The 21,610-nt window shown below is 37.4% G+C and overlaps 1 protein-coding gene across 1 annotated transcript; it reads left to right on the top strand.

Moving 5' to 3' along the window:
• The first annotated feature begins 19,253 nt into the window (after nt 1-19,253).
• LOC6649870 (pH-sensitive chloride channel 2) lies at nt 19,254-21,231 on the top strand. Its single transcript, XM_002072225.3, has 2 exons — nt 19,254-19,479; nt 19,579-21,231. The coding sequence occupies exons 1-2, from the start codon at nt 19,365-19,367 to the stop codon at nt 21,078-21,080; spliced, it is 1,617 nt and encodes a 538-aa protein (XP_002072261.1). The 5' UTR covers nt 19,254-19,364; the 3' UTR covers nt 21,081-21,231.
• The last annotated feature ends 379 nt before the right edge of the window (nt 21,232-21,610 follow it).

The raw sequence follows: 21,610 nt of genomic DNA, 5'->3' as shown, positions 1-21,610 counted from the left end.
CTACTGATTGAAGCCAGACCTGGTAGATCAATCAATATTTTTTTTTGCTGTTGGTTTTTGAAGCGCTAATAAACTATGCTGAAAAAAACACAGACAACAACAACGAACAAATGACAAGCCAAAAATAAACAAATTAAACATTTCTGGCCATGGTAGCAATTACGTATGTTGAGTTCTTTCTTACATCAATTTGTATACACTTAAAAAATAAGAGTTTATTATTCTAGGCAATGAGTGGAAAATCAAAAGTCTCTGAATTATATTTTACTAACAAGGACAATTTCTTTTAAATTTAGAATGGAAGTCCTTATGTAGCTCTACTTTGCCTACAGTTCAGTTCGATATAAAGGAGCTCCATCTATATTGTATTCTTTTGATTCTTCACTTTGGCTGACAATTAGTTTTCAATTATGAAATACGTTTTGAATGAAATTAATAAGTAAATTAAAGTCTGAAAAAGAGTATCATATTGATATCAATATCTACTTATGTACTTGTTAGAGTATCTAAACTTCAGCACTAACAAATTATACTCAACTCTTTGTTTCTTAAATTTTGATTATCCGTGGGCTCACTTTTTGGTCATGCTGTTAATTTAATTTATTTTGTGTGTCTAATTAGAGACACAGAATGAATGAGAGGGAGGAGGAATTGTCTGTTCGATTTGAGTATATTAAATTGAATACCTTTCTTGATTCTAATATTAGACACAAAATTAACATAGAAAAAACATAATTACCTACGTATATAAAAGTCTTTGTCAGACAAAGGAATTGGAAGCTATTTTAAATTATTTTAGAAGTTTGGTTTATTTTACTACAGAAGGTTATAGGAAATTTTGACTTCTAATGAAAAACTATGAGTAACTATGGAACTGACTTAAAGTAATTGTATTCCTAAATATTCAAGTACATATTCATAAAGACTGGAGATTTTTTAATTGAGTTATATAGTTAATTATAATCCTAAATGAATACTGCAAAATTCCTTGATAGAATCGAGAATAATGATTGCTTTTAGCAGTACTCTTGTTTAATAAGAAGATAGAATACCCTCTCTTTTGATACCAAAACTGATAGATGATTGCTTATACCCGCCATGCGTATCATTCGATTGCCTTCACTTACAATCTCGTTTACACAATGACCATGTGCAACTATTATTATTATTTTTTTTGTTTTTCTCATTTCTTTTTGGTTTTTGGTTTGCTTTGTGCAAAAAGTTTATTAATCAATTGCTCCATCCAATGTGCATATATAGATCAATTTTATCCACTAGGAAATTCATTGCTCACTCAATAAACGCAATGAAAATTGGCATTTTGTTTCAGTCGTTGTCAGATGTTGGACTATTGTGGCATTTGCATCTATCCTCCAACTCTAGACCAAATATACACAACGTACATATGTATTTGGCTTGTATGCAAATCGACAGTTGTTGTAACAATTTATGGCCAACGAATAGGTTTTTTTTTTTCTTCTTTTTTTGCACAATATAAATTGGAAAATGGAAAATTGTGCAAGCGATTCAAATTACTGATATTTCACTCGATGCATTTGACACATTTGAAGCGCGGCGTGAAATCGAGTGCTCCTTAAAAAATACGATACCTACATAAATATGAGTATAAGTGTGAGTATCATTGTTATGTATGAATGTAATATTGCTGAGCTCAAGTTGGCCGGAACTGCAATGCAACGAGTCTAAAAGCTTCACGCAATTGTTGCCAGCTATTAGCAACTCTTTCATTGTTGTTGCTGTTGCTCTCGGCTATTGGCAAGTTTTCTTGCAAGCTGTTAAGTCATTCTTAAGATACTCGATGCCTGATTTTGGCCTCAAGTATGACTGCACTTGGTGTTGTTGTTGTTGCCGCTGCTACCAACAATTGATTGCTTGAGTCATACGTTTCACCAGCAATGAAATAACAAACAGAAAACGACAGACAAATAAAATATTCGAATTGTAAATACCTTGGACTGAAATTGTGATACAGAAACTCAAGAAACTAAAGCTCATATTATCAAAATACATTCATTAAATATTCTAGGTAGTTTGAATTGATAGTGTCTGTTCAACAGAAAAGATACAAAAAAATCTCTTCGACAATGTCTCGGTCCGCATTCGTTAAATTTTCAAAGGCATAAACTCCCCCAAAAATGCCCTGTAAAGAAACATGTTTGCCTGCCATATAAGTAGAGTCCCAACAGTATGCCTGTCGCCAAACCGGAGCAGCAGGCTGGTTTTCCATCAGCGACAACCGCCACAACAAATTGCCACTCCAAAGGTGTTGGAGCTGCTGTCGTTTCCGTCGCCGTCGCCGTCTCTGTCGCTGCCTTTGCTGCTGTCGACGTTGTCATCATGTTTGTTTGCTTTTTTTGGTTATCGTTGACACAACAATGGCCCGGCTAGCCAAAATACTCAAACACAATCATTTATTGCATTGCCTCAGTCTAACTGGCGTATACGTAATATTTGATTTTATTTTGCAAATGCATTGACAAACTATTCGCTAACGGGTTGATTGAACTGTCATTAGCTAGCGGGGCAATGTGATATAATTTTGCTAATTTCGTGCATGTCTGCATTTATGAAAACCAAATGGAAATTTACCTAATTAAAATGCCCCCCGGTGCAATTTGTCTGATGAGTTTCGCTCGACTTGAGTGTGTGTGTGTGTGTGTGTGTGTATCGACTGACGGAGTAGGAGGAGTAGTTACTTGGCACAATTGACTTTATAAATATTTAAAATGATTTGCTTTGGCTAATGGCAATTGGGTTGGCCGTAAAGGTAAATGACATTTAATTGGCCTACACTGCGGAAATTGACCAATTGACATACATTTTTAAAAACGTTGAGAAAGTAGCTACAATTAATTGATGGTATGCCATTCTAATTCGCCTGTGGGAATCAAGCCAAGTGTCCTGGGCCATTACAATAATTATGTGTGTGTGTGTGTGGGTGACTCCTTTTGTTTGCTACCAGTTCCAGTTTATTATACCCACATGTACTTGACTATATTAGATGGTTCCAGAAAACTGAGCAGCAGCAATTTACGATTTCTTTCATTGTTCTGCAATAAAAATAGCATCACGTGTTAAGGCACAGAGCTTACTATAAAATTGCTTTAACTCCGACACCATCAGCACCACCATCGGCACCACCATCTGCCCCACCACCACCACCAGCCAAACAGAAGAAGCCAAAACGAAACAAACAAAATCATAAAAAAAATGCCGCACTTTTCTTTCAAAGCAAAAAGAGAAGATTTTGCAATATATATTTTTTCGTTTTCGGGTTTTGAGTCATGCCAAGCCAATTGTCTAAGCGAATCACAAAAAACAAAAACAGAGAAGGAAAAAAAAAAGCAGCAAAAGTTGCGCAAAAACAGAAAAAACTTTTTATGACTCGAAATCTAACGGCAAGCCGCAACGAATGGCCGCACTTTTGGCTTTAACGGTGGAGAGGAGATAACCACTTCGAATTGGATTCACCGTCACCGTTGATGTCAAGGTTAAGCGTCTGTAGGCACGAGCATGGCGAATAAAAAAATGCGGGTCAATCTTACTATTATATACACTATGCCAAAATGAGATTCTTGGGTCAGCCAAAACGCTTTGAAGCTTCTTTTCTTTTAGCCAACCAATTCTGACAAATGTCCAATCATAAATATTAAAATGAAATTTTCGTGACCACAAATGATGCTACAATTAATATTCATTAGTAAATGATGTTTATAGTAGAACGAAGAAAAAAGATCTTTAACCAAGTAAGAAGATAAAAAAAACCTACCTAATATTTTACAACAATTTTGTGCTAAATATAGAGTTGGCTAAGGGCGTGGGTCAATGAACTGGGCCCAATTTAAGGTCCTCTAATGATCGAAAAGTTAATTAATAGCAGAGATTAATTAACCAACACTTTAGATTCCCTTGTAGATGAACAAAATGTTACAAACACTAAAACAATTGATAAAGAATTGCATATTATTTTAATATATTAAAGTAAAGTAAAGTTTTACAATTATTAAGTAAACTAAACTAAACTTTTAAAGAACATAAGCAGCTAATATCTATTAATTGTGTGTATTAATTTAAATAGGCAAACAAACGACAAATATTAATAGTCTTAGTCATTTTGGGAATTAAACTAACTTAGTTTAGTTTACTTGGCATTAAAGGGAAACAAATTATTATAGAATAAGGTCTGGGTTAAGGGTAACTCTTTCTGTTTTCTAACTCTTTCAAGAAACTTCTCTTACTATATTCCCATTAAAATTTTAATATAACTACGTTGTAAAAAGAAAAGAAAAAACTTTTGAAAATAACTAACTTTATTCTAGAATCTAAGCCAAATCGTTTGCCATCATTAGGCGAAATTTACTTCTTTAGAGTCAATTAAAGAAACATTTCTCCATTTTTAGTATATGTTCATTTTGAAATCAATTTCGGTTTGTGCTTGTGCTTTATTTTTTGTTTTATGTTATTTTGCTGATTGCTAATTTGAATTTATACTGCGAGTCGTAAAAAAAAAACACAAATATACATGTATCCATATATAAATATAAACTTAAGAAATGATTGTGGCTGCTGTTGCTGTTTTTGCTGCTCGTGGGTGGGCAGGGTAAATAAATCAAATCTGTCTAACAGATAACTGGATACAGACACCGCCCCCACCCCCCGCCACACGTCCGATTCTGACTGACTTCACTTGATGTGTGCTGTCATGTGTTTATTTTTCCTAACTACCCTGTGGATCGGAGCACATCATTAATCATAAAACACGACTTGTTCTTGACTAGTTTTTGTTGTTGTTTCTCCTCTGTCTCTCTCTTTCTCTTTTTGTCTCTCTCCTTCTTTCTTTCAAAGTGCTAATTGATTTTGGCTGCATTTCGGTTGCCCTTTTTCTGGACAAATTGGTTATTTTACACTTTTCATTTCGCATCTCGCGCCAGTTGCCAGCCTCAAGCGAAAGTGGCCAAAGAGATTGCTTTTATTTTTCTTGTTTTTTTTTCTGGGAATTTTCTGTGGATTGGCCATTAGTGTGATTTTCGCTCTCTTAATGAGTTTTTGAATAGCAAAAATATTATTGATTAGTCCATACATTTTTGCGGTTGGTCAGTGTGGATATATTTTTGGTTATTCGCCAAGTCTTTGTGGGTTAGTGGGACTGCCTGACTCCACGAAATCAATTTCATCAATCAAAAAATCCAACTTTTTCGATTCTTTGTTCTCTCGTGTGTTTTGTGTTTCTTTTGTGGAATTGAATTTACGATCAGGTCCCCGTCCCCGCATTGCATTCACTTGCTAGGCCATAAAAAATAAAAAAAACCCAACACAGAATCAAACTCAAAATATAAAAGAGGAACATTTCCATTTAGTTAAAAGTCAATGCCGCATAATTTAACAGGAAATCATTAAGCGCAGGGGCATGTTTAAAAATATTTTACGTCCTCTCCCCTCGCACTCTCTCTCATCTCATGGGTCCCTGCCCAATGATTAGAGCCGCAGACAGCAAGGCATTTTAAATGAAACGCTGCCAGAATTAGAACTGTAAACAACATGTGTTGAAATGCCTAATTGATTGACTTGACTGAGTTAAGATGACGGTGGTCCCCGTTGAATTAACGTCTAGTAGATAAAAAACAACAAGAAAATGAAGCAAAAACTTTTTGTATATTTAATTTACGGCATTGGCATTCAATTGAAAAGGAAAGATTTGATGGATGACTGAAGCTCAATGGTCTAGACTAGACAAAATTATTAGAGGCGCATTCGCATGGCGGAAGAATGCAATTAAGACAGTTTAATGATGCTAACTGCTTATTATATTGGGTGTTTAGCTTAGCTTAGATCATGGAAGTTATTTAATCAATTTTCCTTCAACCTGACATTTACAATTTATTACTTAACTGCGCTTTTGTTGTTCATATTTATGGCTTTTGCATAGCAACTTCAACTCTTTCTCCTCACTCTCTCTCTCACTCTTTCTCCCTCTCTTTCACTCTTTGCCAATTACAGTTAACGCAGACAATAGAACATAAAACATTCTAACACTAAACTTCAGTTTGGCTAGAATGGGCTTCTGGGTTTCTTCTTCTATGAAAGGCTTTTTTTCTAGCTTCTTTCTACTTTCCAATTGGCAATAAAGCATGCGAAACCAATAGCACTTTTTGTTACTTTTTCTTCCTGTGCACCCGAGTTGACCACAAAATGTTGATTACCACGCTCCGATATACGAAATGGACCATAGCCAAGAGAGGTTTGGTGTTTTTTTTGTGTGTTGGCATCGACCTGAAGCTGATATTGGCATTTTCACGCGCCCTCGAACCGCAGTCACAATGGCGCAGAGGCGTTGTAAATGACCAAAAAAGGTTGCACAACAAAATATCAGACTAGACCCAAATTTCCCACCTCCCCCCCAGCCACAATGCAATACTTACTTGCTTAAAGAGTGAAAGAGGCAATGGGAGGAGGCAGCCATCTAACGGTAGTTCCAGTTAACAAGCTAACGTAAATTAAGATCGCTTGTTCTATACTATGCAGCAGCAGCAGCAGCTGAGGTAGCCAACTTTTTTCTTGGAACACACAACACACAAAAGAAAAAAAAAACCCCCAAATGTGTTTGAAAACGAGTAAACAAAAGAATCAGCTAAAAGAAAAACAACAGCAGCAGCAGCCAACTCAAAAATGGGTTTGTTTCGTCTGTTTTATTTTCGTTTACAAGAACTCTAACCAAAAATGGAAAGGAGGCAGCCAGAAGAATGCATCAAAATAGACTGACTGACTGACAGACAGACAGACTTTTGACTTCAACTTCACTCAACGCCAACGCCAACGCAGTAAAGAACACTGAAATAAGACACAAGTGCAACCCAAATTATTGAACTCTAGGTTGAGGGAAGAATAGGAGGAAAAACATCAACAGAATCATTGGCCAGAGAGTGGGTCAGTCAAATGTTTGAGAAACTCAAACCACATACATATGTCTTTGAGTAGTTTTAGAATCTATTATTAAAATCGATTTTCATATGCAATGGCCTTTCCCTCTCTTTAGAGTTGGTACTTGCCCGCATTAACATTAGCCTCATTTTCTCTCTCTCTCTCTCTATCTCTCTCCCTCGTAATGATCAATCAACAGATCTCTGCCTCATACTCATGCCAGTCCACAGTATATCCACCTATGCCTAGATTGTTGGCCTTTTTGTATCTCTCTCGCTTTTCATGAGCCAGCATAATAAAGAACTACATATGCCATATATACAAATCGATTTCACCCAGTTCTTATTTTTTTTTTTTTGTTTTTCGTTTTTCTTTTCCTGCATGTAGCACATATTTTCTTTTATAGCCTGCCTGTCCATGCTCCATTCTCCATTCTCATGCCCATTCTCATTCTCTCATTCTGTTCGTTGGCTTTCAAAAACCATTAAACTATTTCGACTGTCGATGTTCTCCAAAACGCACATAAAATCCTATAGGAGCCCAACCCAAAAACAAAAAGAAAAAGAAAACTGGGAAATTCTTTACGTTTTTTGGCGCTTGCCTGCCTAGAGGTCCCGTAGATTTTTTTAGGCTAGTTAGATCGCGTGCACCATGCTAAGCATTTTGTTGTTATTGCTGTTCTTGTTATAAATAAAATAAGAAAACCAAAAAAAAAAAACGTTGGCACTTTATGACTTACTTGGTGGACAAACCACTAAAGACCAAAACCTTGCCATCTCACTGCGGAAATAGACTTAATGATCAATTAGCTTTGGAAGCAAAGAGTCACCTAGCCGAACCTAGAGTTGGTGGTGAGCCGTTAGCTTCCGAGCCAGAGAACTGGGCACGGCAAAATCTAATGATCAGCTATGCGTCACTGCAATTAACCCAAACTCTAATTGAGGGACAAAAGCAATGCTGGACTTTGAAGAGGGAGAGAGCATAAAGTGTGTATTTTAAGGCCATTACAGATGGCTTCCTGTTGTCGCCCGATTCTTACATAAGAATCACTGAATCGCCCGCCCCCCTCACCGACCCATCGAATGATTGCGCAAGCGACACATACATAAGCGCGAGACTAAAGACATTGCAATTCCAGTCGACTTGCAACTTGCAACTCCCAACTTGCAACTTGCAACTCCCGATGGCAGAAGCAGCAGCAGCAGCAGCAGCTTTAATTGGAAATTGTTGAAGAAACATCTCTTCACATCAACATCGTCAAGTGTTCTAGTTACGTGGCTGTCGTTTGCTTTCAATCTTTTGGCGCTCCAGCAATTGCATCACGCAAAGCAAAGGCAACGGGTTTACCTTCTATATATATGTGTGTGTGTGAGTGAGTGTGTGTGTGAGTGTGTGTGTATGTGTGGCTCCTTCTTTAGATACTTTCTAAAGCCTCTCAGAAGCAGCAGTAACTGCAATAGCAACAGCATCTCTCGCTTCACTTGGTTTGATTTTGTTTTCCCCCCCTCACATATCCCTCCTCCTACTTGGTGCTTGTTGTTTTTGTATTTTTTGTTTAGCGCCCAGGTAACTGTTCCAACTTACAACATTTGCTGTTGGGAAACTGGTGCAAGCTTTTCTACTTTTCTTCCATTTCTTTCTCTAGGTTTGTTTTTTTTTTTTTTTTCTTCTTCTTAGTTTTTTGCTAGTTGCCTGGCTGCAAAATTTGCAGTTAGTTTTACTGTTGTCCATGGTCTTTGAAGCTCTGATTTTGTTGTTCTATGTATGACATTACTTTTTTGTTGTTGTTGTTGTTGTTGCTGCTTCTTTCGCTTTTTGTTGCGTCAAATTGGAAATGTGGGCTAGAACCCGGGGACAATAACTAACTGGTTGGTTGGTTGGTTGGTTGGTTAGTCTGTTGGCAAAGCAACCACGGGCCCTTTTGTTCTTAAAGTTTTCTGCTAGGTTTTTATCTTATTTTCTTATTTTTTTGCAGAAATTAATTAAGTGCCTTGTGACTGGAGGGGATTTATAGAGCTTGTTAGAATAGTTTCACCAAGTGGCCATCTAGTCTCTCTCTCTGTGTGTCACATGAGCCAAAATGTGTAATAAAAAGTAAAAATGTCTATAAATTTTTGCAACAGCCATAAAATTAGATCGTAAACTTTGCGTTGAAGTTTTATTTCATCTCTATTTATTTTTAGTTGCTAATTAAAAACGAAACAAACTGAAAATTAAAGCAATTCTCCTGAAATTCGGCAAATTAATGGCATATAATTTTGCCGTAATTTATAACAGTTGAAATTGTTGACCAAATGACAGAATGATTCAATTTCACAATCAGAAAGCAAAAAGCATCAAAGGATCATTTATAAAAGCCATACTTTGTTGGTCAATTGAATGGGCTAAAGGAGATGAGATGGGGCTAGCCCCCCTTTAGATAGATAGAGGGCAACCCTTTCATAAGGGCCCGCTGACAGCTGCTGTTGTTCCCGTTTGCCACTGGCTGATGGATTGGCTTACTGAATACCAAAAAAGCCACCCAAAAAGCACAAATGACAACCGCGACACATAGCTTAAGCGATTTGGGGTAACAGGGGGGGTTAACCAACCATCCGCTTATTTGGTTTTGACTTTGCTTTATCAGCAATCTGTCAGTTGGGGCCAACAGCAACAGCAAAGCGACAGTCACAGCGGCAACATCATAATCATCAGACATCAGCAACAGCAACAGCAACGGCAACAGCCACAAGCGGCGGCTTCAAAGACCAAAAAGAGACAACTTCTGACTGCGTGGTTCTTGTTACTTTTTTATTTTTTTTGTGTTTGACGTTGAATTTACAAATTACAAATTACAACTAATTAAAACTTGATGATTCTGCGTGAGTGAAATCAAGCGCAGACAGCCGGGCATGTTTTTACGCTCATCGTCCCTGGCATTTTCCTGATAAGCAAATGAGGAAGTAGCGGCCCCAGGCAGAAAATTCTTTGAAAGCATTTTACGCTTGTACTTAATTTTTTTCATTTTCTTACTTCAAATTCTATTTATTTGCGCAAGTCATGACTGAGCAGCTCGCTCAGTTAGTTGGTTGGACCAATGATGCTTATCTATATATGTCTGGGCAAATGTACGTATGTATATGATGGGGCCAGTCTTGGCAACATCCGCTGCACAAAATAGTTGTACAGGAAATGTTATTTTTTTCCTTCTCATTCTTTGTTTTTAGAGGTGCAAATAAAAAGTCAACATGCAAAAGTGCCCGATAAAATGAGGCAAATTTGCGCCAGAAGCAAAAATGAAATGTGAACAAACAACAAATTGAAATTGAACGACCCAAATGCTACTCATTTGTTGGAATTTGGCCAATTCAATTAGAATCACATGACCTCCATTAATGGTCATTACTTTGCATAGAAAGAAGTTGTAGTTGAGGAGACAAACAAATTTCAATTTTATTTTCCAATCATTCCTTTTTGCTTAAAGTCTTTGGAGTTTTGAACTTTGATAGAAGTAAGTGGTAAAAAACTCTTTGAGGGCTAACAATTTGCCCAAATCGCCTTTGTTTATAGAACTCAATCTAAAATGGCATTGAAGGGCAATATAAAATCTCTAGTCAGACTTCTACAGTTTTCAACTAATCAAATCTTTTGGATTGTATTTAGAAATTATTATATATTTAAGTATTTAATACAGCTTGAAATGTATTCTTTATCATTAAGGTTATTCGTATAAAGAGTTAAAAAAATATGGAAACTCTAACTTTATTCAATTTCACAAAACATTAAAAAAATGTTTAGTTTTATAGGTTTAGTAAATTTATGAAATGTGCCCAAAAGTGTGAGAGGAATCTGTAGGCTTAAAAAGTTTTAAAACTTTTTTGACTTAAAAACAAAGATTTAACTTCTTTTGTATGATTAAATGTTGTATTAATTACTGATTCTAAAGCTTAAGTGGCTGCTGGTTAAATTTTATAGACGCAACTAATATTGCTTTTGGGTACTTGGAATCTGATTGCTTATTGGTTTTCGGTACTTGGAATCTGATTTCATAATCAGGTATATAACATTCATAACTTTTAAATAAAAGGGAATTCTTTAAGCAATTGCAAATTCCTTTTTTTTTATTAGAAAACTGCCATCATGATTTGTTGTCTAATATGCTCTTTCTCTCTCCATTAGAGTTGAATAAATGGTGCAAAAATATATAAACATTTTATGCCGGTTTTTGTGTGGGAAAGCTAATAAAATTATTATGACAACGATGGCGACGTTGACGTTGACAACAGCGACAACGACGACGACGACGACGACGACGACGACGACGACGACGACGACGACGACAGACTATGATGACAACGGCGGCGATGCTGGCTATGGAGATAGAGACGGGGCAATTGACTTGTCCGACAACGGCCCACGGAACTTTGGGCCAAACCAAGAGACCAACCAGCAAATACATATAGAACCATGAAGAAGAAGAATAACAACAACAAAATGTCTGACAGTTAGGTTATCGTTGGGACTGTTTCGTAATTAAATATTGTCATCATCATCATCATCATCATCATCGTCGTCGTCATGAAGGTTGACTGTTGCAGTTATGGTTTAACTCTTCAAAACTGTACTGAGTGCAATTTGATGAGCTGAGTTGGGCTTGTGGCAACTCGTGCTCCAACAACAGGAAGTGCGAAAACTATTAGTGGCACTTATATATTCATTAGAGCCAGTTAGAGACACCCGAGAGCAGGTTGAGCCAAACACTGGGAGAGCAACTAATGCCAAGACTGGAGATGCTCTAATTATATGGCTGGTTGAAATTGACGAGGGGCATTCGAGAGGGTTAAGGGGGTGGTTAGGATAAGGATGTGCATCAGGATGCTGGGGCACGCTTTTCACATTTGCATAATGCAATATGCTTATGCTATTAATAGGTATGTTTGAATGTCAATGCACTTTTCCCCTTAGCAACTTTAAAGTTCAATGTTCTTGAAAAATGATGACTTACCTTTAAATAATGATAAATATAAATTATATTTTATATGTTTATTGCTGGTCGATTTTGTTGTTGTTGTTGCTGTTGATTGTTAATCGTATTTGATTTGTTGTTGATTTTACACACACACAATAAATACACAAATACACACACGCACACAAATCAAAGCAAACTCCGCTCAAAATTATGATTATATGCAAGAAATGATATTAGGTATAAAAGTGAAGAGCTGCTTGTTTCTTTCTCTTTCTTTCTTTCTTTCTTTCTTGTTGTGCTTATTCTTTCTTTCTTTTTATCTTTATGCTTTTTGCCTTTTGCGCCACATGGGAGCGATTTCCAAGGAACTCACCCAAAACTCAAACTCAAATACACACACCGTAGAGAATTGAGGATACACTCGCACACACACTCGAACACACACTCCCACAGTCGCACACTGGAGCGCAATAATAAAATGAAAAAAAAGCAGCGTAAATGCTTATTTATTTGCAAGTCGTTCACAAAATGCGGCTCTTGTATAATTTATGAAGCCAAGGCACACGACGACAATGTCGACAATGACGATGACTACTTCCTACTACTACTACTACATTGAGGGATTGAGGACAACGCGAACTCCGCACACAACTCGAACCCGATAAGCATTTTGAAAGCGAAATTGAACTTGTTTCTATATATATTTGTATATATATGTTTCGGTATGTATATATTTCGTTTATGTTATTTGAGGGTTCTTTTGTTTTTTTTTGGTTTTTTTTCGAGCCCTTTTTAGGCGCGGACAGCTATAAAAATCCTTTTTGGAGGCCAAAGGGTCCGTAAAAAATGTATAAAATGAAAAATATTTGATTGCACTTTCGTTTGTTATTATTATGATTATTATGATTTGTGTTCGTTATGATATTTGCTGGTTTATTCTGTTTGATTGTCAACTGAAGTTAGATTTTTATGTTGCCGCTGCGACTGCACTGACCGAGACTGCATCGGCAACTGTCCATCAATCAAAGGCCTATTGGATGGCTTAGCCCACGAATGCAATGAAGCTCAAACCGATCAACCCAGACGAATCCGAAAAAACGACCGAGCCAAAAACCGAATCGCTGCCAAAGTCAGAGCAAAACCCGTTTTCTACTTTAATGCCGTCCGTCTAAGCGTGCGTTGGGTCCAACGATTCACCAGCAACTAACGGTGGTTCACTTGGAGCTGGCTCACTTGGCTCCATGTGGAACGTGTTTCGGTGTGTGTGTGTGTGTGTGTGTGTGTGTGTGTGTGGATGAATGGATGGTGTTTGGGCCCATGGAGTGCAAGTATGTGAGAGTATTTTGGCGCCAATTTTGTAGACTTTTTCGAAATGCCGGCTTCAGAGAGTGAGAGACAAGTGAGAGAATGTGCGAGAAGCGACAGACTGCATTCCACGTGCATTCAAAAAGCCGGGTTTATTTTTTGAAAATTTTCCATTTTTATATAAGATATTAGAATTTATTTCCAAATATTAACAAAATCTACAACTCATCTAAATTCTTAATAACTAAATTTGTATTAAAAATTAAAGTTTCTACTTGAAAAATTCAATTTCCAACCCTCAATAAACTGGTTATAAATTTCCGTAGAATATTAAGTAATAACTTCTTGAGTAATTTTTCGATAGATACTTTTACAATAAAATCCATCTTATGGATACAATTGAAATTATTTACGAATATGACGAGCAAAACAAAATGTAAAGTGTGTAGACTTGGAGAGCGTTTGCGCATTGTTCTCTCTTTCTCTCAATGTCTCTCTCTCTCTGAAATGAGCCGGCTCTAAATATAAATTGCCATCCACACAGACATCAAATGCAAAGACTCCACCAAAAACGACTCACACACAAATGGAGTGAAATTTCATTTGATGGGAATGGGGGTGGGGGTGGGGGGAGGCAACTGCAGCATCTGCTTTACATCATAAACGCCAGCAATACGTAGATGTAGATACTTCCAAGTTGCAGATACAAAAATGTGCATTAAGTGTGCTTGTGCCTGTCTATCAAATGGCCATGAAACCGAAAAGAGGAATTTTTCAGAATTAACCATAGAAGATATGTATGTACATCCCCATGTCATTTACACACACACACACATACCAACACATACACTTGGACATACCAATCAAATTATGAGAGATTCCAAAAACTAGGGATTTTCATCATAATTCGCCATAATTTGCCCGCAAATGTGAATTTGTATCCCACACACACACACACACACACACACATTATGAAGCATTTGGTCATCGTCTATGGAATTTGTGCGCAAAAATATTTATCTACGCTAATTTTGGAGCTTTCAACTTGTAAGTGTGTGCGTGTGTGTGTGTGTGTTTGTAATAAAACCACAGGAACTATTGCAATGGGCACCGGCAATTTTGTTGTATTGCTCGCGTGCCGATCATCGAGAATCGAACATCTTTGGCAGTCTTTTGCTGCAGTTGAACGCCTTCAAAAATATTTTTTGTGTTCTTCATGGAAAACTTTTGGTTACATTGTCCAGTCTGTCGGGTACTGGGACAACGATGACTGGATCTCGATGTGGCTGTGGTTGTGGTTGTGGCTATGGCGTTTGGTTTATGGTTTATGCGCCGCCGTTTTTGGTCTATTAAAATGATTGCAGTATTTACGTAGCGTTTTTCGTCCATAATTCGTATTTGCTCATCATCATCATCATCATCGTCATCCATGGAGCCTTTGTTAGCTGCTCATCTCTCTTCTTTTTTTTTTTTGGTTTTTATTTTTGCATTCAATGCTTTAGCTGACTTTGTATCGTGTTGCCAGAGACCCAACCAGCCCTCAAGCATTTGACCCTTCTGTCTATGGTTTTCTATTGTTTATCTACGACAAGGCAGGCCCAGCCAGGACTGAGCTGTCCCTCTCCCTCTCTCTCTCTAATCCCTCCTTGGTGCGTTAATATTTCCATGTTATCGCCCAAGGGTTAGCACTGGCGTATTTACAATGATTATTGATCGCTTAATACAAATTTCTATATATTTCTCTTCTGTGTTCGTGTTTATTTGTGCAGCTTAGAGATATTGTTGGTGTGATATTTTTTGGTTTTTGGTTTGCCCTAAAAATAAAAATTGTAATGTTTGCTCTGTGTGATCAATTACTGTGATCTCTGTGAAAGTTGATTGCAAAACTTTCAGTTTGATTATGATTATGCTGAGCATATGTCTTGATGTTATTTGCTCGTGATATTTGTACACTTTCGAAGCATTAACTCACATGCTGATTGCATTTGAAGTTGGTTTTTTTTTGTTTGTTTGCTTCACTCCCAAAACTTTTACAAATCCCACAGAAATGAAAGCAAAAACATAAATTAAATCAAATTGCTACGACAAATTGCAGCCAAGATGGGTAAAAGAAACCCCAAACAAAAGAAAACACTTAATTTTAAATTCAGAAATCAAAAGACCAGGACAATGAACTGCAACCAAAACCGAAAAACTCTGCAGACCCTAAATAACCTGTTTAGTGTGGTTAATTTTTTGGGGTTTTTGTTCAAACTTCCGTTTGAGACAGAATGAACGCTGCCAATTTTGACAGATTACAAGGCATTAAAAGTGGATTGGGGCCTTGGGGCCACCACCAGCAGTGAGAAGAAGATCTTTAATCAATGGCCTCAAATCAGGCGATGCCATCAACGAAACATTATAAATTCGCCCAGGAGCCAACGAAAACGAAGCCACAATTCACAAATGCAAAGGAGCCACCCTGCTGATTTCAATTACGTGTACCGAATAAGAACCAGGGAAAGAGTTTTACCGAAAAATTTATGCACTGCATGGGTGAAAGGATTTCGAGAGTAATGCAACATAAACAACGAAAATAACGTCAAATCCGCAGACGACACCAACGATTAAACACCACAAATCAAAGGCAAAGGAAAATGTCCCCAACAAGTCGAGAGGAAACCGAGAAAACCACAAAAAAAACCCACGAAAAGTCAAATGACAAATGCAAAAGCATTATGAGAAATGAAATGAAGGAAAACGAATAAAACAAACACACACAAAAAATGGAAGGAAAATTGGAAAAAAAGTCCAACCAAAAGCAAAACATAAAGTGTTGAATGCTGGCGGAAATCACTTGAAACCGAGAATAAATCAAAAGGAAACAATAATGGCAACCAGAAACAAAGAGAACGCAATGTAACACAAAGTAGAAAATGGCATTTTGCCGGTTTCCGTGCAAACAGATGAAAAAGAAAACTAAGGACAACTGGTGAGAAAGGCTGCAGCATATTAAAATCAGATGGCGAATGGGACAAGTGGCGAAACTTTCAAGCACAAAACAGTAATAAATGTGAGAGTAAAATCAAATGCATCATCATCATCATCAGCAGCATTATCGCTATCATCATGAACACAAACAACAAACAAACAGAAAGGCGACAGAGGCTGCCAGGACATGGTGTCCTTGCCCGACCAGCTGTGTGATTTATATGCCATTGTCAACGTCAACTTGAACTCCCTCTCTCTCTCTCTCTCCCTCTCTCTCTCGCTATAGCATGACCAAGTCTGGCCCATGTCTGGACGACAGGACTTAATTGGTGTGTGTATATATGTCTCTGTCTGTGTGTGTGTGTGTACATTAGTCACTCTGCACTTTAAGTTCTACAATACAATTTAAGAATAATTCATTTAAATTTGATAAACCAATTATCTAATATTTAGTGCACCGTGCAAAAAGCAAATTTATCAATTTGTTAAATGCAATCTAAGCAAATTACAATTTATAGTTTATTTTAGAGTCTTCTCAACTAAACAAAGTGTAATAATTAGACCAATTAGTTTAGAAATGTTAGGCAATCGCTTAGGAATGTCTGGCAAATCAACTCAATCACATTGATTATGGCCTCTTACTGAAACCCATATTGAAGTTGGCCTAATCTTACATTTTAATGAACGTTGCCATGGCCATTTAAAGGATTATAATTTTGCATTCCCAAAAAAAAACTAAACTAAACTTTACTTTGAAAACTTTGCAGACAGTTTTTCTGCCATTTTACCTCACAATCGTTTAGTTTCGGTTTTCTTTTCATTGGGTTGGTGTGAGTTTTTTTTTTTTGTTGTTTTTCAGTTTTATTATTTTCATTTCGCCGTGCAGCATTTGAATTCAAATGTGCTTTTAAATCGGCTTAGTTATGCGAGCAGCTTTTATGTTCCAGGCGGCTTAAATTAATGCGCCAGCACGAGTTTTTAGCATGCAAGTCAAAACAAAAACCTCTACGAAAAAAAGAAGCGAAACCCAGGAAAAAGATCGACTGGATGAGAAGGCTAAAAGGTAACAGCATATACATACATTCATACATTTATGTATAATGGTGCATAGAAAAAGGTGCTTAAATTGGTTTAACGCGACTTTACATATTTTGTTGAATGCTTTGCACATCGAAATGATTGAAGTAAATTGATTTTAAGGGCCACAACAGCTGATATTCAACTACAAGTACCTCACCTGGTAAGTGCCATTCGATTATTAGGGGACTACCACTTCATAATCTAATCTATGACACTCTCACGCCCACTTTTTGCCATCAAATGTTTCACTTTGTCGTCATAATTGCCACCTACACTTAATCGAGACTCGAGTATTTTGCATTAGGTTAGGTTATAAGTACAAGTTTGCAAAAATTTATTCAAAGAATCAATTTTCTTGCTATATCCAGACCTCTTTTCAAATTTAGCTTCATTTTAAGGTAGTTTTAGTTAATAAAGACTTTGAAAATATGATGATTTTTAAGGGAATTCAATTTACTAAACAGAATTCGATTTCCTAAATGTATTAAAAATAGTGTTAGCCTTTTGAAATGCAGAAAACTGTGACAAAATTCAAGCAAATGCTTTAAAAATTGGAAGCAAATTCATCAACTTAAAGTTTGAGCTTGAAAAAAACCCCTTTTTACCTTTTTAAACAAGCATTTTAATTAGAAAAATCATCGTAAGATATATTTATTTTTATTCATTATTGAACACCTTTTAATTAATTCAAGACTTTTGCCATCTATTATAAAATACTTCAATTCATAAGTTTTGGATCTTGATTATAAATTGATCTTATACTTGACCCCATATAAAAAAGGAAACCTCCTGTATAAATCTTTAAAAGTTTTATTATTGTAAAAATTGTCTTCAGTTGAATAAATAAATTATGACAGATCTCTATATTTATATTATGAACTGCGTAATAATTTCTGAACAATTATTTTCTATTTTGATAAACTTCAAAACCATATAAATTAGACAGTAATATGAGCACCCCAAATGCTTTTCAAATCTTTCCAAAAACCAAAAAATAGACCGGGACATGAGAAAGACAAAGGCCAACGATTGACAAAAGAGTTCTCCCAAAGAAGGGGAGGGGGAACTGAACATGTTGATTTTGGGGGTGATTGCAGCATCCACCTCTACATTATGTATAGTCACGAATAGAACTCTGCTCTGTGTGTTTGTGGTAATAAACATTAATGGTTATCTATGAACAAACATCAGAGAATCTCTTGGAATGAATGAACTCAAGTCACACATGACATTTGAAATTCTAGAAGTTAAATTAGTCAAGTTAAAGCAAATGAGAATTGTTCGATTAGACTGGGCAAAAGAATTTTTAAGAGGCCACTCGCCAACTTCCGCCATAATCTAAATAATCGCTGAAGTCATATGGCAAAAAGAGACTGACTGCCACCAGTATACATAAAAGCCAAGTTAACAATTGGAATGAAATATTTTTTATTAAATGCCAAAAATAAATTGGCGCTGTTTGGATTTTGCCAGTTGCTTTTGACAAGGGGTCATCATCAATTATATGGCAGTGGCAACAGGTGAATAATATACGACAGCAAATTCTTTTCATTTTTTTTTTTTTTTCACTAAAAATAAAACAAAGATAGAAACCAGCGCCTACGATGGCGTTGGCCACTTAATCAAAATTCAGACATGAGCAAACATTTCGCACAATAGTGATAACAGCAATTAGCCACATTACACGACGCAATGGCAAGTGGCAGAAAAGCCCCCATGCTCAGTGAGAATTCTTCAGGCCAGAAGCCTCTAGCCTGAGAGCCCTACTTAGGTGGCGATTTGTTGTTTTGATAACGAACGTTTGCGGCTGGGCCAGGAGGCCATAAGACAAAATTACCTGAACAAGCTGTCATCATGAGTGCTTTTTGGCCAATGAATTAAAAGCACATCGTAATTAAAATAAATAAGTTAGCAATAGATACTATTACCAAGAACGAAACGAACATTGGAACGAAGCGAAAAGTTGTTAAAGCAAACGGCCCCGAACTTGTCGCGAAATAGTTGAACGAGAAAAGGCCAAGCGGCTGGCCGTGACTACGCAGCGCGCAAAAAACGCAACTTTTCATTTAATTTAATTAGCCAACTTGTGATTAAGTGCAAAACAAAACTAAAAGGAAAAACTATGACTAAGAGAAACTTGGGTGTCATCATTATGATGATGATGATGATGATCTGTTGCCAAGTGGAATTAGGTGCAGCAACAGGACTAGATCTAAAAGGACTTTCATTGACCATAGGTGGGTAAAGATAAATCCTTCAAGTCCTTGAAATTAAAGTCCAAATGTTATTTCACCATTTTACGTAATAATAATCCTTTCTTTTTTTTGTCTTTTCAGCTGGCAATGGCAGCATCATTCCAGTGTCCTCAAATAATTCGGATACTTATGATCTGATCCTTAATATAACAGAGGTTCCCCTGCCGGACGATTGCCCTTCGTTGAGCAATGCCAACTCATTGACACAAACTGAATTGATTGCTCGTCTGACTGACAATTGTCGATATGATAAACTCGAGCCACCCATCAATCTAACCGATAATGGCGAAGAGCAGGATCCATTGGATGTATATGCCCGTTTCTATATCTATGTGATCAAAAATCTCGACTCGAGCGATATGCAGTTTATGGTTCAGGGCTTATTGCAGTTTCGTTACTCTGACTCACGTCTGGCCTTCTCCTCCTATGCTCCGAATCGAAAGCAACCCATTATGGGTGAGGGAAGACTAAGGGATTTGATATGGGTGCCACATGTGTTTCTGGCCAATGCTCACAGTTCCAGTGTCCTGGGCACAACGGAGAAAGATGTTGTAACGACCATTTATCCTGACGGAACTGTCCTCATATCCACACGCATTCAGGCCACTCTATATTGTTGGATGAACTTCCAGAAGTTTCCGTTCGATGAGCAAAAGTGTTCCACCATTTTGGAGAGTTGGATTTATAACACATCGGTGCTGCAACTCCATTGGGAGGACACGAATCCAGTGACATTTGACCCACAATTGCAATTGACGGAATACTATCTAATTGGTTCGTTGTACAATGAATCTGTCAGTGTCTCGGATTCTTTTACCATGACCCATGGAGCTCTTGTGGGTAACTATAGTACCCTGAGTTTCAGTGTCCTGCTGACACGGGAAGTGGGCTACTATATAATTGATTATTTTCTGCCCTCCATTATGATTGTGACCATATCCTGGGTGTCCTTTTGGCTTCAGGCAGATCAAACGCCGGCACGAACCACCTTGGGTTGCACCACACTCCTCTCCTTCATCACTCTATCCCTGTCGCAGGAGAACAATCTATCCAAGGTTAGTTATGTAACCATGTCGGAGGTGTGGTTTCTGGTCTGCACCATTTTCATTTTTGGCAGCCTCGTGGAGTTTGCCTTTGTGAATACGATCTGGCGACGTAATAATAATCTAGAGCTAAAGAAACGCACCACCAAATACATTGTGAAATCGACATTTGTGCCCAATTTGAAACGGAATCGTCGTGGCTACAATCGGAGCAACAGCACCATGAGCACCTGCAGCATGGACAAGGGCAATAATGGTGGTCAGAATAATACAGTCATCACCATTGAGACGCCAATTGTAATTGGTGGTGGTGGTGGTCTGAGTCGAGAGGATTCGGCCATTAGCCTGGAGGAGAGTGAAAGTAGCCTGGGCTCTGCCTCAACGGCGAGTCTTACGGAAAAGGAGAAACCAGCACAAACATTTGCCACCATGACCCCCAAAGAGGTATCCCTGTGGATAGATCGCAAAATGCGTTTCGTCTTTCCATTGGCATTTATCATATTCAATGCCTTATTCTGGACCTTGGTCTATTGTCTCTAAAGGGAACAGAACAGAAGGTATCTCAGTAGATGGAATTGGGGATAAAGCAAAACTGTGATTGCAATTGCTGAACAGCTCGGACTGTGTGTCCTGTAACTATTTCAATATTTCTCAAAAAGCTATTATATTTAAGTTTTTCTATGTATTTATTAGTCAGTATTTGGTTTTTAATAAATTATATTTTGATACTCGAATAAAGGCCTTCTCCTCTTGGCCCCGAAATGACTCGGGGAAGGAGGGCGAAATATCATTTTCAACTCAACACCTACAACTTAAGCCCCACGCACGTACAGAACTGATAAATTTGTGCTTATTAGCTAAGGCAGTCATCGACATAGGCAATAAAACCGAGTCTGAAGACTCTACAACTTTGGGGAACGATTCCCTCTCGGCCCCGCCCCTTGGTGAAACAAGTTGCCTGCTCCTTGGTCTATTTGTATCAATGAAAAAATCATAATGCCAGCACGCCCCGAAAAAAACTCTTGAGGAACGGCACTTGGAACGGTCTTGGACCTGCTGCTGCTGCTTGT

The sequence above is a fragment of the Drosophila willistoni genome, chromosome 3R (genome assembly GCF_018902025.1).
Source record: "Drosophila willistoni isolate 14030-0811.24 chromosome 3R, UCI_dwil_1.1, whole genome shotgun sequence".
In the NCBI taxonomy this organism is placed as follows: domain Eukaryota; kingdom Metazoa; phylum Arthropoda; class Insecta; order Diptera; family Drosophilidae; genus Drosophila; species Drosophila willistoni.
The sequence above is the reverse complement of the archived record's forward strand: the minus strand, read 5'-3'. Positions and strand labels throughout refer to the sequence as shown.

Excerpts from the sequence above, each read along its gene's own strand:
- LOC6649870 (XM_002072225.3), top strand. The coding sequence starts at position 19,365 with ATGACTAAGAGAAACTTGGGTGTCATCATTATGATGATGATGATGATG. Across the intron at positions 19,480-19,578 it reads AGGACTTTCATTGACCATAG|CTGGCAATGGCAGCATCATT; the intron begins GTGGGTAAAGAT and ends TTGTCTTTTCAG.